Below are 13,818 nucleotides of genomic sequence, written 5' to 3' on the forward strand. Positions count from 1 at the left end.
AATCTTGTTCCAGAAGTAAAAATCCCATTCATTTATCCCATAGACTAACTGATTTTCAACAATATCTTTTAATCTACCGTGAACTACGATGTTGTTCATCAATGGAATATGCTTCCGTTCAAGCCATCCATCGGTGTAAAAATCATGTGTGATAGTGGAATTCATGGTAAACAACTACATTACCGATGATACAGCAGAGAAAGATCCACCAATCACAGAACTGCGGCCAAGAAAACCTTGAAACATGACTCGCGAGACTGCCCACTCCCATGATGCACTGTGAATGACGTAATCGAGTCTGTCTCCCTTCACCCCTTAAACTACTTATATATTTGTACAAATCGGAATATTTCGGAATAAAATTCAAATATGTTTCTAAACTTATAATCAACAACTTATAGTTTTATATATTCCCATCGTCAAGCACCCGGCATGATGTACACCCCCCCCCCCCATCTTTCCCTGGGGAGGGATTTGCCTTCCGCACCGTCTGCCGGCAGGTCATCCCCGTCTAGCTGGATGAGGGAGGGGACAAGGGGAGGGAAACAAAAACACTTACTAGCCGGTTCTTCGATATACCGTAGCTTGGTCCTTGGCCACTCCTTCACCCTCTAATGGATGACAGCCGCACCTCCCCAGACGAATCGGAGGCAGACCTCTGGCCCCTGGCGGACGGAACAACCCGCTGCGTTTACGATGGACGGTAGCGGTCTCCCCCGCCCCTGACAGCGCCAACCACTCCAGGCGGTTGGTTGGGAGCCCCTCCTCCCCTCGCGGTCAGAGGCCATTCCTCCGCTGCTAGGTGGCCAGGCTCCTCCGTCCTCCGGCAGATGGCCGCGGCTGCTCCGTTAGCGTGGATGGTAGTGGCGAGGACTCTGCTACGGCGTATCGGAGAACAACAAGTTTATCAAAAATCAGCTTATTCAAAAAGTTTATAGTTGACTTGAAATCATTCAGCGTTTCACATCAAAATGTAAACAGTCACGTGCACAGCCCTCGCACACATTGGATAAGCCGGTAAGAATGCAGGTAAAGGTGTTTACATGTACAGTAAGCGAAATAGGAATAATATGGCAAAACAATTAAAGCATCTACGTGCGCTTAAACCATTTATAACCTTACTCTGATAAAGCGAAGCCATTGTATTTTGTCAGGTTATTAAGCATAATCAGTGTTGTATCGTGCATTTACAGTAAATGCGCTATTAAACAAATACAATTCAACAAATTTCCACAAAGAAATCTCTTTCATATAATGCAAATAATAATAATAATAATAATGATCATAAAAAATAAATAAATGCTTATTTATACTGTTAAGTAGCTATTTATATACATCATGGTACTATTTGTAAAAAATTAGATTATACATGTATAATTTATTATAATATACAGTAAAATAAAATCAGTATTACAGTAATTAAAAATCTAGTGTGAATCATTCATGAGAATAATGAAAAATAAAAATGCCTGATTTGCAGTTAATGTGCTTAATTGTCATGAAAATAATGCCACAATTCAAAAAATCTCAATGATCCTAAACAAAGCTTTAATTTACTTTATTTTGAGTTGAAATATGACACAAATATGTTAATGTGAGATCCCCCCGTGTTTACTGTCATCACATGCAGACCAAAAATAAATCTCTTAATACTTCAAACATATAATAAATACATCATTACTGTTTAAAACATGTTGTACATTTTACTGCAAAGACTCGCCCCATGAACAATGAGAAATGTCAAAACACTGACTGATTATGGTGACAGATTTTAATCATATTCACATTAATGAACTTTCGCTAACCAAATAAGGCAATTTTATTCTGACCTTGATCACGGCAGCGCCATCTTTGATTTTTTATGGTAATGGGTATGAGGCTGTGAGGGATACATTTGCCATCTCTTCAATGGCAGTTTTGTCTACTAAATGTTCTTGAAAATATGTGTTTTCAATGTTTTGTCCGCGGAACGATCTAAAAACACGTTAAACTACACTACAACCCATTGAAGAGACTGTACGTCTTTCCCTCACAGCTGTTGTCATTCCCGCCAAAAACAAAAGATGGCGCTGCTGTGAATAAAGTCTATAGTGATTTATATTCTTGCTCTGCCAAGAGACTAAATACTTACAGAATGATCTTAGACATTGATAAACATGATTATGAGACATCGCACAACTTAATTCAGCCTTAATACAACACAAAACAGTTTTTAAAAAAATTATAAAATCTATAAAGTCATCATAGACGTCCATAAAATCACATAGATAGAAGATGATAATAAATAAAGTGTAATTTGATATCAACGACAACTGTTTCTTGAATGAGATATATTCTCAAAAAGAATTAAAATGCTTAAAGGTGCTACTCTGCGTACACAAACAGCTCAAATATGAAAAAATTGAATGTTTAGAGTATATTACAGATACAGAGTGACCCCCAAAAATATTGGGCACTTAAATCACACTCATAAATGACTGAATGTTGCATTAGACACTAAAATAAATAGATAAAGTAAGTGCTATTTATTTGAAACAATAAAAATCACTGTGACCTCAAAAGTCAGATGCAAAAGTGTATTTAGTTGTGATAAAAGCTGCACTGGAGCCCACGGTCTCTAAGGGGACCCATAATGACCATTGAAATGTCAAACTGTCTGCACAGTTTACCCGACTAAACATTCATCAGCATACAACACATGCAATAACCATAGATAATCATATGGAACTGCTTTGAATATATAGCTGGACAACACACTATGCATCTCATCCTTGGTGATCATAAAATGATAGTTTATTATTAAGATAACATCTTACACTAACACTAATTAGAACTTACTCATTTTAAGCGATACTTCCAACGATACTCTGCATTTTTTTGTTCAACATTGTAGGGATTCTTGGGAAATCTTCCCAAGTCAGCGTGGTGCATCTGATGTCATTACGGTACTCAGTTAAATGCCGCCTTTGAGAATAAATAGCACAACTCATTTGTGGTACTCCCTTTTAATAGTTTAAGAAAGACATTTCTTAATTTCTAAAAAGGTGCCTTGAGAGGATCAAACCTATTATCAATTATAATGTAATATATTTTAAGTTCATTCTTGTAGGCCCATCGAGTATTTTGCACTGGGGCCCACAATATCACAGTTACACCACTGTAACGAATGCAATGACTTTCAGACATTTATAAGTGACTTTTAAGTGTTTGAACATTTTTGGGGGGCGAATGTACCAGCATCAGTGTGCCACTCTTCACTGTTGAATAAACCTCACACTAGAGCATTTAGTACTCATACACAAACATGTGTGATCAGAAACGTACATGTATGACACACTATTGCCTTCTCTCCATCACAAAAACACACAATCACTGCATAGAAGTCACAGCTGCCGGATTAAGTGAAACTGTAAATTAAAACACTACTGAAAATTATGTTTTATACAGCAATGACCCGTAAGAGGGAATTCAGTATGTTTGCACAGATGAATATGATCCAAAACAATGTTATAGACCATGAGCTATATTTAAATTAATCTTACTTATGAATGAAATGCAGTGAAATATATTTACAGACAGATTATTAAATGACGGCTAGAAGATTCACTCATTCATACATGAATTCCAGCCTATTTTTTTTGGTGCGGTCACCATGTGATCTAGAATCCTGAACCCGCTTTTACTCTAACAGTGACCTCAGGTAGGGATGGGTCAAAATGGTCAACTAGTTGTCTTATAGCTGACTAGTCAATAAGTACGGAGCCCCTGAGAGGACAGGGATGGATATTTGTATCTGAAACTGAAATTAGTTATAATGGTTTTACTACAGTAACCATATTTTAACCGTAATATCATAGTAAAACCAGTGATAATACAGGAAAATGAAAACTATGGTTGTTATTATTATAATTTTGTAGTTATTATGGTTTTACTATACAAATACCATAGTTTAACTATGGTTTTACTATAGTAAATATCGCAAACTATAGTAGCCATAGTTTTGTTCCCAATCATGGCAACTGTATCTGGAAAGATTTTGCGTCGATACGACAAAGCAATCAAAAGTTATAGCATTATAAACATAATTATCAACATGCCGCCATGTTGCCAAAAGCATCTCTAAACAAATAAAAGATAATAATTGTACATAAGAACTAATTACACATGCAAACACAACAATGACTAAAGGTTTGTATAGCATGCAGACATGATTTTAGTCATGAGATTTCACAGAATGAGTTTCATTCTGTGTCATTTGAGTCATCATTGAGTCTGTGTCGTGTATTTGGCGCCATCTCCTGGTGGTCATATGTAACATTGTGCTTCATGTGGATTATCTAATGATCTATACATCTGATTATCTTGTGTGTGGCTCAATTGAAAAGATATTCGCCCCTCTAATTAATGCTTTGTGTTCCGTTTATTTTCGTGAATTTATAAGTGAAAATGAGGCATATAAGCAACACCAACATAACTGTCAAAGACATATACTTAGCTATTACTCGCTATATATTGTCTGCTGGTTTTATTGTGTATTCTGTAGCTTTTCAACAACATATGACACATGGCCATTTGATAAGTTTGACGTTTTACTGATTGCAATAATGTGTACAGCGCAATTGCTTTTTACAAATGTTTCTAGTAAAACCTCAATAACCTCAAAACTATGATTTTTATTACCATAGATTTCCATGGTAATTGTTTTGCGAGGGAATGCAAAACTATTAAAAATAAATAAATAAATCATGCCCTGTCCTCTAAGGGGCTCTGTAAATCAGTAGTGTCGACTAATGCCTTTATTAAGACTTTTTCTTTTAGTTAGCAGTGGTGCTTAAAAGTAGATGTTGGCGCATATGCGTCGAACACTCAGTATGGGCTACAAGTCCGCACACAAGATGCAACAGCACGCAGAAAAACAACGTATACCCCTGACTTAACAGTAATTGTTGGACAGTCAGCATGCTAAAACTACTAAATGTATCGCTTTTAAAGCACCACTGCTATAGCCACTGGAGCAGCGCTTTTGTAACAAATCCAATATTTAAGACAATTACTGTCGGACTGCAAATATGTTTTTAATTGCTGGTCTGTGTACACGGGCAAATGGATTGTGTCTTGCTGTTTAATCAGTGTCTCACAGTTTTGAAACTTTAAAACACGCACCTTAAATCTCCTCCGTTCTGTTCCGGCTTTGTGAACGCCCCTTAACACACACATTTGATTGTACCTGTTGAGCCTTAAAAAGCCTGAATATACAGAGCTTCCTTAAGACCAAATAGATGAGAAGTTTTGCACATCCCTACTTGAAGATGACAGGGTTGAGACCCAGGCAATATGTTTTGGATCTTCTGAAGTACCGGTTTCAGGCTCAGACGTTGACATTTTTACAGCGTAATTTAATTGCACAAACTCTATTCCATTTCAAAGATCTCTGACGTACACAAAATAAAAATGTGAAATGTATTTGCATGCAAAATCACATATGACTTGCAGGAAAAAAGTAATATCTGCATAATGACAAAACAGCTCGGGAACAGTTGATTTGCTATGAGGAATGGACACATTGTTATTACAGAATGATTGAAGAATGTTCGTCAGTCTGGTTGCAGTGCATTATGGGTCGTCCACATTGCGAGTGGACGGCAGCCTCAGCATGTATGATGCAAAATGTTGCGATGTATTTCAGGAAGTCACACATGCACGTCCTAATGATAAATTGTCTTCGCGTTTAACTGTTCTTATAACTAAACACATACTGGATTTTCAGAGGGAAAACGTTGATTTAAGGGGAAGTGAGCGCGAACTGGATAGAAAAGGAATCTGGTCACCAGCACAACCGCTTCAGTCCCAGAGGAGATGACCCTACACGAGCGCCATCCCCTAAAGCAAACATCTACTGTCCATCCAGTTTACTGTAGAGAGAGAGAAAATGGAGAGAAAGCGTGTGAAAGTTAATGACATACAGTAGTTCTACCATGTGCACACTTAAGTACTGTGTATACCTTTTAGTATGTAATAAGACACCAGTATTGGAACATTCCTAAATATCATAAAGATTTGCATTGATACCACATACTCGACTGTCATGTTCTGTGTGCATTTGCATGTAAGCATTAGCATCTAGCTACATTCATTCATTATTCAGGGTTCCCAAGCTTTTCTGGTAATTGATGGATTTTAAATAAATCATTTTGATTCAGATTGATTTGCTAATGACTCATTTAGGTCAATTGATTTGACTGATTCATTTAAATAAACTCTTTGCTTGTGATTTTTACTCTTTTACTCTACACAAGAGCAATTTCTAGCCATTTAAATATTTCAGAGCATAATGCATTATATTATTGTCGCAGATGAGTAAAGCATTGATTGTGCAATACAAAAATTGGCTAATAATATATAAATATACATTACATTAATACGGATGAAGTCAGAAGTTTACATACACTTAGGCTGAAGTCATTAAAACTCATTTTTTAACCACTCAACAGATTTCATATTAGCAAACGATATTTTTCGCAAGTCGTTTGGGACATCTACTTTGTGCATGACTCGAGTAATTTTTCCAACAATTGTTTACAGACCGATTGTTTCACTTTTAATTGACTATATCACAATTCCAGGGGTCTTTCAATTCCAAGTTAACTGTGCCTTTAAGCAGCTTAGAAAATTCCAGAAAATGTTGTCAAGGCTTTAGACAATTAGCTTCTGATAGGAGGTGTACTGAACTGGAGGTGTACCTGTGGAGGTATTTTAAGACCTTCAAACTCAGTGCCTCTTTGCTTGACATCATGGGAAAATCAAAAGAAATCAGCCAAGACCTCAGAAAAATAATTGTGGACCTCCCCAAGTCTGGTTCATCCTTGAGAGCCATTTCCAAACACCTGAAGGTGCCGCATTCATCTGTACAAACAATAGTATGCAACTATAAACACCATGTGACCACACAGTCATCATACCGCTCAGGAAAGAGACGCATTCGGTCTCCTAGAGATGAATGTAGTTTGTGTGAAAAGTGCAAATCAATCCCAGAACAACAGCAAAGGACCTTGTGAAGATGCTGGAGGAAACAGGTGGACGAGTATCTAGATCCACAGCAAAATGAGTCCTATATCAACATCACCTGAAAGGTGCTCAGCAAGGAAGAAGCCGCTGCTCCAAAACCACCATAAAAAAGCCAGACTACAGTTTGCAAGTGCACATGGGGACAAAGATCTTACTTTTCTGGAGAAATGTCCTCTGGTCTGATGAAACAAGAATTGAACGGTTTGGCCATAATGACCATCGATATGTTTGGATGAAATAGGGTGAGGCTTGCAAGCCGAAGAACACCATCCCAACCGTGAAGCATGGGGGTGGCAGCATCATGTTGTGGGGGTGCTGCAGGAGGGACTGGTGCACTTCCCAAAATAGATGATGGCATCATGAGGAAGGAAATTATGTGGATTTATTGAAGCAAAATCTCAAGACATCAGACAGGAAGTTAAAGCTCGGCCTCAAATGGGTCTTCCAAATGGACAATGACCCCAAGCACACCTCCAAAGTTTTGTCAATATGGCTTAAGGACAACAAGTCAAGATATTAGAGTGGCCATCACAAACCACTGACCTCAATCTGAAATGTAAGTGCAGGGTAGTTCTAGTGGGGAGACTAGCAGCTGTACATCATTGCTGGGTAATTCCTAGCCAATCACATGTAAGCCATTGCTTTATAAGTCTGCTCACAATCTACACCCCACCACCACCACAGAGTCCCATCCTGCACGGGGGTAGGCTCCTCGCCCCTGCCTCCTATCTCCGGCAGGATATGACGGTTCCGAGTACAACTTCTTCGGACCACCAGACGGGGCCTACGCCAAAGAGAGACATTACCTTTCTGTTTTATATTCATCAAATAAATGTCATCTTATGACTTCACTCAAGTCTGCGAGTCTTCCTGATAGAACTGAAAAAGCGTGTGCGAGCAAGGAGGCCAACAAACCGGACTCATTTGCACCAGTTCTGTCTGGAGGAATGGGACAATATTCCAGCAACTTATTGTGAGAAGCTTGTGGAAGGATCCCCAAAATGATTGACCCAAGTTAAACAATTTAAAGGCAATGATGCCAAATATTAACAAAGTGTATGTAAACTTCTGACCCACTGGGAATGTGATGAAAGAAATAAAAGATGAAATAAATAATTCTCTCTACTATTATTCTGACATTTCACACTCTTAAAATAAAGTAGAGATCCAAACTGACCCAAGACAGGGAATGTTTTCTACCATTAAATGTCAGGAATTGTGAAAAATGGAGTTTAAGTTTGTGAAAAACTTATTTGGCTAAGTTGTATGTAAACTTCTGACATCTGATATATATATACACATATACACACACACATTGGCGATCATAGTTTGGAATAATGTACAGATTTTGCTCTTATGGAAAGAAATTGATACGTTTATTCAAAAAACTAAAGTTGCATTCAACTGATCAACATTTATAGTCAGGACATTAATAATGTGAAAAATTACTATTACAATTGGACATTGTTTCTCAGATCTTCTTAAACTACTTCAAAGAGTTCTCATCAAAATATCCTCCATGTGCAGCAATGACAGCTTTGCAGATCCTTGTTATTCTAGCGGTCAGTTTATCCAGATACTCAGGTGACCTTTAACCCCACACTTCCTGTAGCACTTGACCTTTCAGCCCACACTTCCTGTAGCACTTGCCATAGATGTGTCTGTCTTGTCGGGCACTTCTCACGCACCTTACAGTCTAGCTGATCCCACAAAAGCTCAATGGGGTTCAGATCCGTAACACTCTTTTCCAATTATCTGTTGTCCAATGTCTGTGTTTCTTTGTCCACTCGAACCTTTTCTTTTTGTTTTTCTGTTTCAAAAGTGTCTTTTTTTGCAATTCTTCCCATAAGTCCTCCTGAGTCTTCTCTTTACTGTTGTACATGAAACTGGTGTTTAGCGGGTAGAATTCAATGAAGCTGTCAGCGGAGGACATGTGAGGCGTCTATTTCTCAATCTAGAGACTCTGATGTACTTATCCTCTTGTTTAGTTGCACATCTGGTCTTCCACATCTCTTTCTGTCCTTGTTAGAGCCAGTTGTGCTTTGTCTTTGAAGACTGTAGTTACACCTTTGGATGAAATCTTCAGTTTTTTGGCCATTGTTTCCTCAAAACAATGATTGACTGATGAGTTTCTAGAGAAAGTTAATATTGACCTTAAGACATGCCAGTCTATTGCATACTGTGGCAACTCAAAAACAAACACAAAGGCAATGTTAAGCATCATTTAATAAACCAAATATATTTCAACTGTGTTTGATATAGTGGCAAGTGATTTTCTAGTACCAAATTATCAATTTATCATGATTACTCAAGGATAAGGTTTTGGAGTGATGCTGCTGTCTAGATATAGTAAAAAAAAATATTTTTTCAAATAGTGATATTTACATTTACGTTTACATTTATGCATTTGGCAGACGCTTTTATCCAAAGCGACTTAAAGAGCCCTTATTACAGGGACAATCCCCCCGGAGCAACCTGGAGTTAAGTGCCTTGCTCAAGGACACAATGGTGGCGGCTGTGGGAGTCGAACCAGTGACCTTCTGATTACCAGATTACCAGTTTTGTGCTTAGACCACTACACCACCACCATCACATTGGTGCTGTTTTTTGGTGAATTAAAGTACCAATTTACTTCTGAAACATCAAAATCTGTACATTATTCCAAATTTTGACCGCCAGTGTGTACATACAATATTTATAGACAGACGGACAGACAGATAGATGGATAGATAGATAGATAGACAGACAGACAGATGGATGGTTAGACAGACAGATAGACAGACAGATGATAAACAGACAGAGAGAGAGATGATAGACAGACAGATAGATAGACAGATGATAGACAGACAGACAATTTTTGTTTTGTTCCCAATCATGTCAACTGAAGCTTGAAAAATGTGTTTGTGTTGATATGACAAAGCAATCAAATGTTACAGCATTACAAATATAATTGTTATATAAATTACTTTTCGAGGCCTGGAAAGCAAAATATTAAATGACTTGTGGGACGTATTTGTCCAAAAAGCATGTACGAATGAAAATACCATTAAAGCACAGGCACAATTAGCATACTATTTCGAAACATATTTTTATGTTTGACTTGTTTGACTGTACACACACAGAACAAGCTCTGGTGTAAGAGTGTGTAAGATGATCCATCGAAATACATGGTGACTGAAAACAGCGAGAGCTGCACAGAGGCTGAAAGTGACCTGACTCAGCTAGTCATTGGTTCAAACCCAACACTTACTGTCTCAATTTCACCATCGGACATGAGATGAGGCTCTGAGCCATAATGCAGGGATGAATACACCCAACTCCTCTCCTCTGGAGGCTGCTGTTATACCACCACCACAACAGCAGAGGGCGCCAGAGACACGCACAGGCAGACATACATACCACAGAGAGAGCGACAGGGCAGAGCAGGACAGACAGCATGGAACAGAAACAGATAGACACACAGACAGACAGAAAGAACAATGCATGAGATGATTTGAAAAGACATTTAACATTTAGTGGAAAGAATAAAAGACATAAAACAGTGAAATCTGCGGCACGGCTCAAATGTGCATCCGTTTTATTGCCAAACCCAGAACGGTTAAAAATAAAGATTTTGGCAACCCTTTACAATAACGTTCTATTTGTTAACATTAGTGAATTGATTAAGTATCATGAACTAAAAATGAACAATGTTTTAACACCATTTATTAATCTTATTTATTTATTTACTTTTCCTTTTGTCCCCAATTTGGAACGCCCAATTCCCAATGCGCTCCAAGTCCTCATAGTGGCGTAGTGACTCGCCTCAATCCGGGTGGCGGAGGATAAATCTCAGTTGCCTCCGAGTCCGAGACCACATCATGTGGCTTGTTGAGCGCGTTACCGCGGAGACGTAGCGCGTGTGGAGGCTTCACGCTATTCTCCGCGGCATCCACACACAACTCACCATAGCATTTATTAATCTTGATTCATGCTAATTTACAGAAAGTAAATATAATTGTTTAGTGTAAGTTCATGTTTTATATATATATGAAATTATATTTTGCATGAAGAAAACCATGACTAGATAAGATTTGATTTGTGAAATTATTTTCAGGACATATTTAACCACCCAATTCTCATTACCGTAATGCATCCAGACTTTTTACTTTTACTCTTCTGTCTGTCTGTCTATCCATCCATCCAACTATCTATCATCTATCCATCAATCTATCCATCCAACTATCCATCAATCTATCTATCCATTCCTCCAACTATCCATCTAACCATCCATCCATCCATCAATCTATCCATCAATCTATCCATCAATCCATCCATCAATCTATCTATCATCTATCCATCCATTCATCCATCCATCCAACTATCTATCATCTATCCATCAATCTATCCATCCATCAATCTATCCATCCAACTATCCATCAATCTATCTATCCATTCCTCCAACTATCCATCTAACCATCCATCCATCCATCAATCTATCATCAATCCATCCATCAATCTATCCATCAATCTATCCATCCATCCATCTATCTATCATCTATCCATCCATTCATCCAACCATCCAACTATCTATCATCTATCCATCCATTCATCCAACCATCCAACTATCTATCATCTATCCATCAATCTATCCATCCATCAATCTATCCATCAATCTATCATCTATCCATCCATCTATCCATCCATCCAACTATCCATCTATCTATCCATCCATCCATCATCTATCCATCCATCCATCCATCCATCCATCCATCCATCCATCTATCATCTATCCATCCATCCATTCCTCCAACTATCCATCTAACCATCCATCTATCATCCATCCATCCATCTATCATCCATCCATCCATCATCTATCCATCCATCTATCATTCCTCCAACTATCCATCTAACCATCCATCTAACCATCCATCCATCCATCCATCCATCCATCCATCCATCCAACTATCCATCCATCCAACCAGCTATCTATCTATCTATCTATCTATCTATCTAACCATCCGTCTAAACATCCATCCATCCATCCATATATCCAATGATACATCTATCTATCCATCTTTCCATCCATCCATCCATTCATCCAACTATCCATCTAACCATCCATCTATCCATCCATCCATCTATCCATCTATCTATCTATCCATCCATCCATCTATCATCCATCCATCTATCCATCTATCTATCTATCCATCCATCCATCTATCATCCATCCATCCATCCATCCATCCATCCATCCAACTATCCATCTATCATCCATCCATCTATCATTCCTCCAACTATCCATCTAACCATCCATCTATCATCCATCCAACTATCCATCTATCATCCATCCATCTATCATTCCTCCAACTATCCATCTAACCATCCATCTATCATCCATCCAACTATCCATCTATCATCCATCCATCTATCATCTATCCATCCATCCATCCATCCATCCATCCATCTATCATTCCTCCAACTATCCATCTAACCACCATCTATCCATCCACCCAACTATCCATCTATCATCCATCCATCTATCATCTATCCATCCATCCATCCATCTATCATTCCTCCAACTATCCATCTATCCATCCATCCATTCATCCATCCATCCAACCAGCTATCTATCCATCAATCTAACCATCCATCTGTCTAACCATCCATATATCCAACCATCCATACATCCATCCATCCATCTTTCCATCCATCCATTCATCCATCTATCCATCCATCCATCCAAGTCTGATCTGTTCACTTACAATGCTGCTGGAACTGAACTTTCTCCGCTGTAGGACGGGAGAGTAAACCCAATATCTGCCTTCAGCATACTGACACACATACAGACAGGAAGTGAATGGAAAAACATGGTGATGTTGTTTAGGGGGGAAAAATGGGAAATGAGGAATGGAAAATGGATTGAAAGGAAATCAAAAGATGGACAGGAAGAGAGAGACACACACAGGAAATAAATGATGAGATGATGCGGACGAATGTGAGTGACTACAGCTTTAAAGTCAACATGGAAACAAAATGAACTATCCACTTTCCGGGTCTTATTGTGCATATTTCATCAGTGCGTGTTATTCCAAATAATGTTTGAATTTTCAATGTACACCTGCATCTGACGGATGCATTTGAAGCGTCTCGGTTGTGTCGCGTAATAAACATACAGTTTTCATCCGCATTATCAATGGACGGTTATGAATATGTATATATATGTCGGAAATGATCATTTCCTTTGCAAATGCATGACAAAAGACATCTGTAATGTGTCATTTATTTCTGCACATGCAAAACCTTTATATTTCAAACATATCTATGGATTTGTATTCCTTTGCTGCATTATTATTACACTTATTATTAAATATTATCATAAGAACTATTAAAACAGTAATAATAATAATAATAACAACAAAAGAACAAATACTAATCTAAGTGAATATTAATCATGCATTTAATTGAATTCATCCATCTGCTCAACAAAGTCATTACATTTATGCATATATGCATTTTTATCTTTTATCCAAAGCAACTTACAGTGCATCCAACATTTGATCATTTTATAACATCTGCAACGTCGTTTATCGCAACTCTTCTGTGTTTGAAAAACGTTCAGAATGCATATAAAATATAAAAACTAGGGCTGTCAATCGATTAAACCTTTTAATCGAATTAATTACATGGTGTCCCGATTAATTAATCGCGATTAATCACATTTAAATCAAATAAAAAAATATTCAGATAATTAAAGTGTGTCAAGTTAAATAT

The 13,818-nt window shown here is 37.9% G+C and overlaps 1 protein-coding gene across 4 annotated transcripts in view; it reads right to left on the minus strand.

Annotated features, from left to right (window-relative positions):
• Positions 1 to 1,540: 1,540 nt before the first annotated feature.
• pip5k1cb (phosphatidylinositol-4-phosphate 5-kinase, type I, gamma b) overlaps positions 1,541 to 13,818 on the minus strand; it is a 66,653-nt gene continuing 54,375 nt past the window's right edge. For 2 of the 4 annotated variants that reach the window (XM_052133718.1, XM_052133720.1), the window contains exons 17-19: positions 12,810 to 12,878; positions 10,316 to 10,402; positions 1,541 to 5,912 (exon numbers count right to left, since the gene is read on the minus strand). In XM_052133718.1, the coding sequence (XP_051989678.1) occupies positions 5,910 to 5,912; positions 10,316 to 10,402; positions 12,810 to 12,878 (159 nt within the window). In that variant the 3' untranslated portion in view covers positions 1,541 to 5,909. The remainder of the gene's footprint in view (positions 5,913 to 10,315; positions 10,403 to 12,809; positions 12,879 to 13,818) is intronic. The other 2 variants (XM_052133719.1, XM_052133721.1) reach the window with 2 other exon arrangements.

This window comes from Xyrauchen texanus, chromosome 9, assembly GCF_025860055.1.
Source record: "Xyrauchen texanus isolate HMW12.3.18 chromosome 9, RBS_HiC_50CHRs, whole genome shotgun sequence".
Lineage (NCBI taxonomy): Eukaryota > Metazoa > Chordata > Actinopteri > Cypriniformes > Catostomidae > Xyrauchen > Xyrauchen texanus.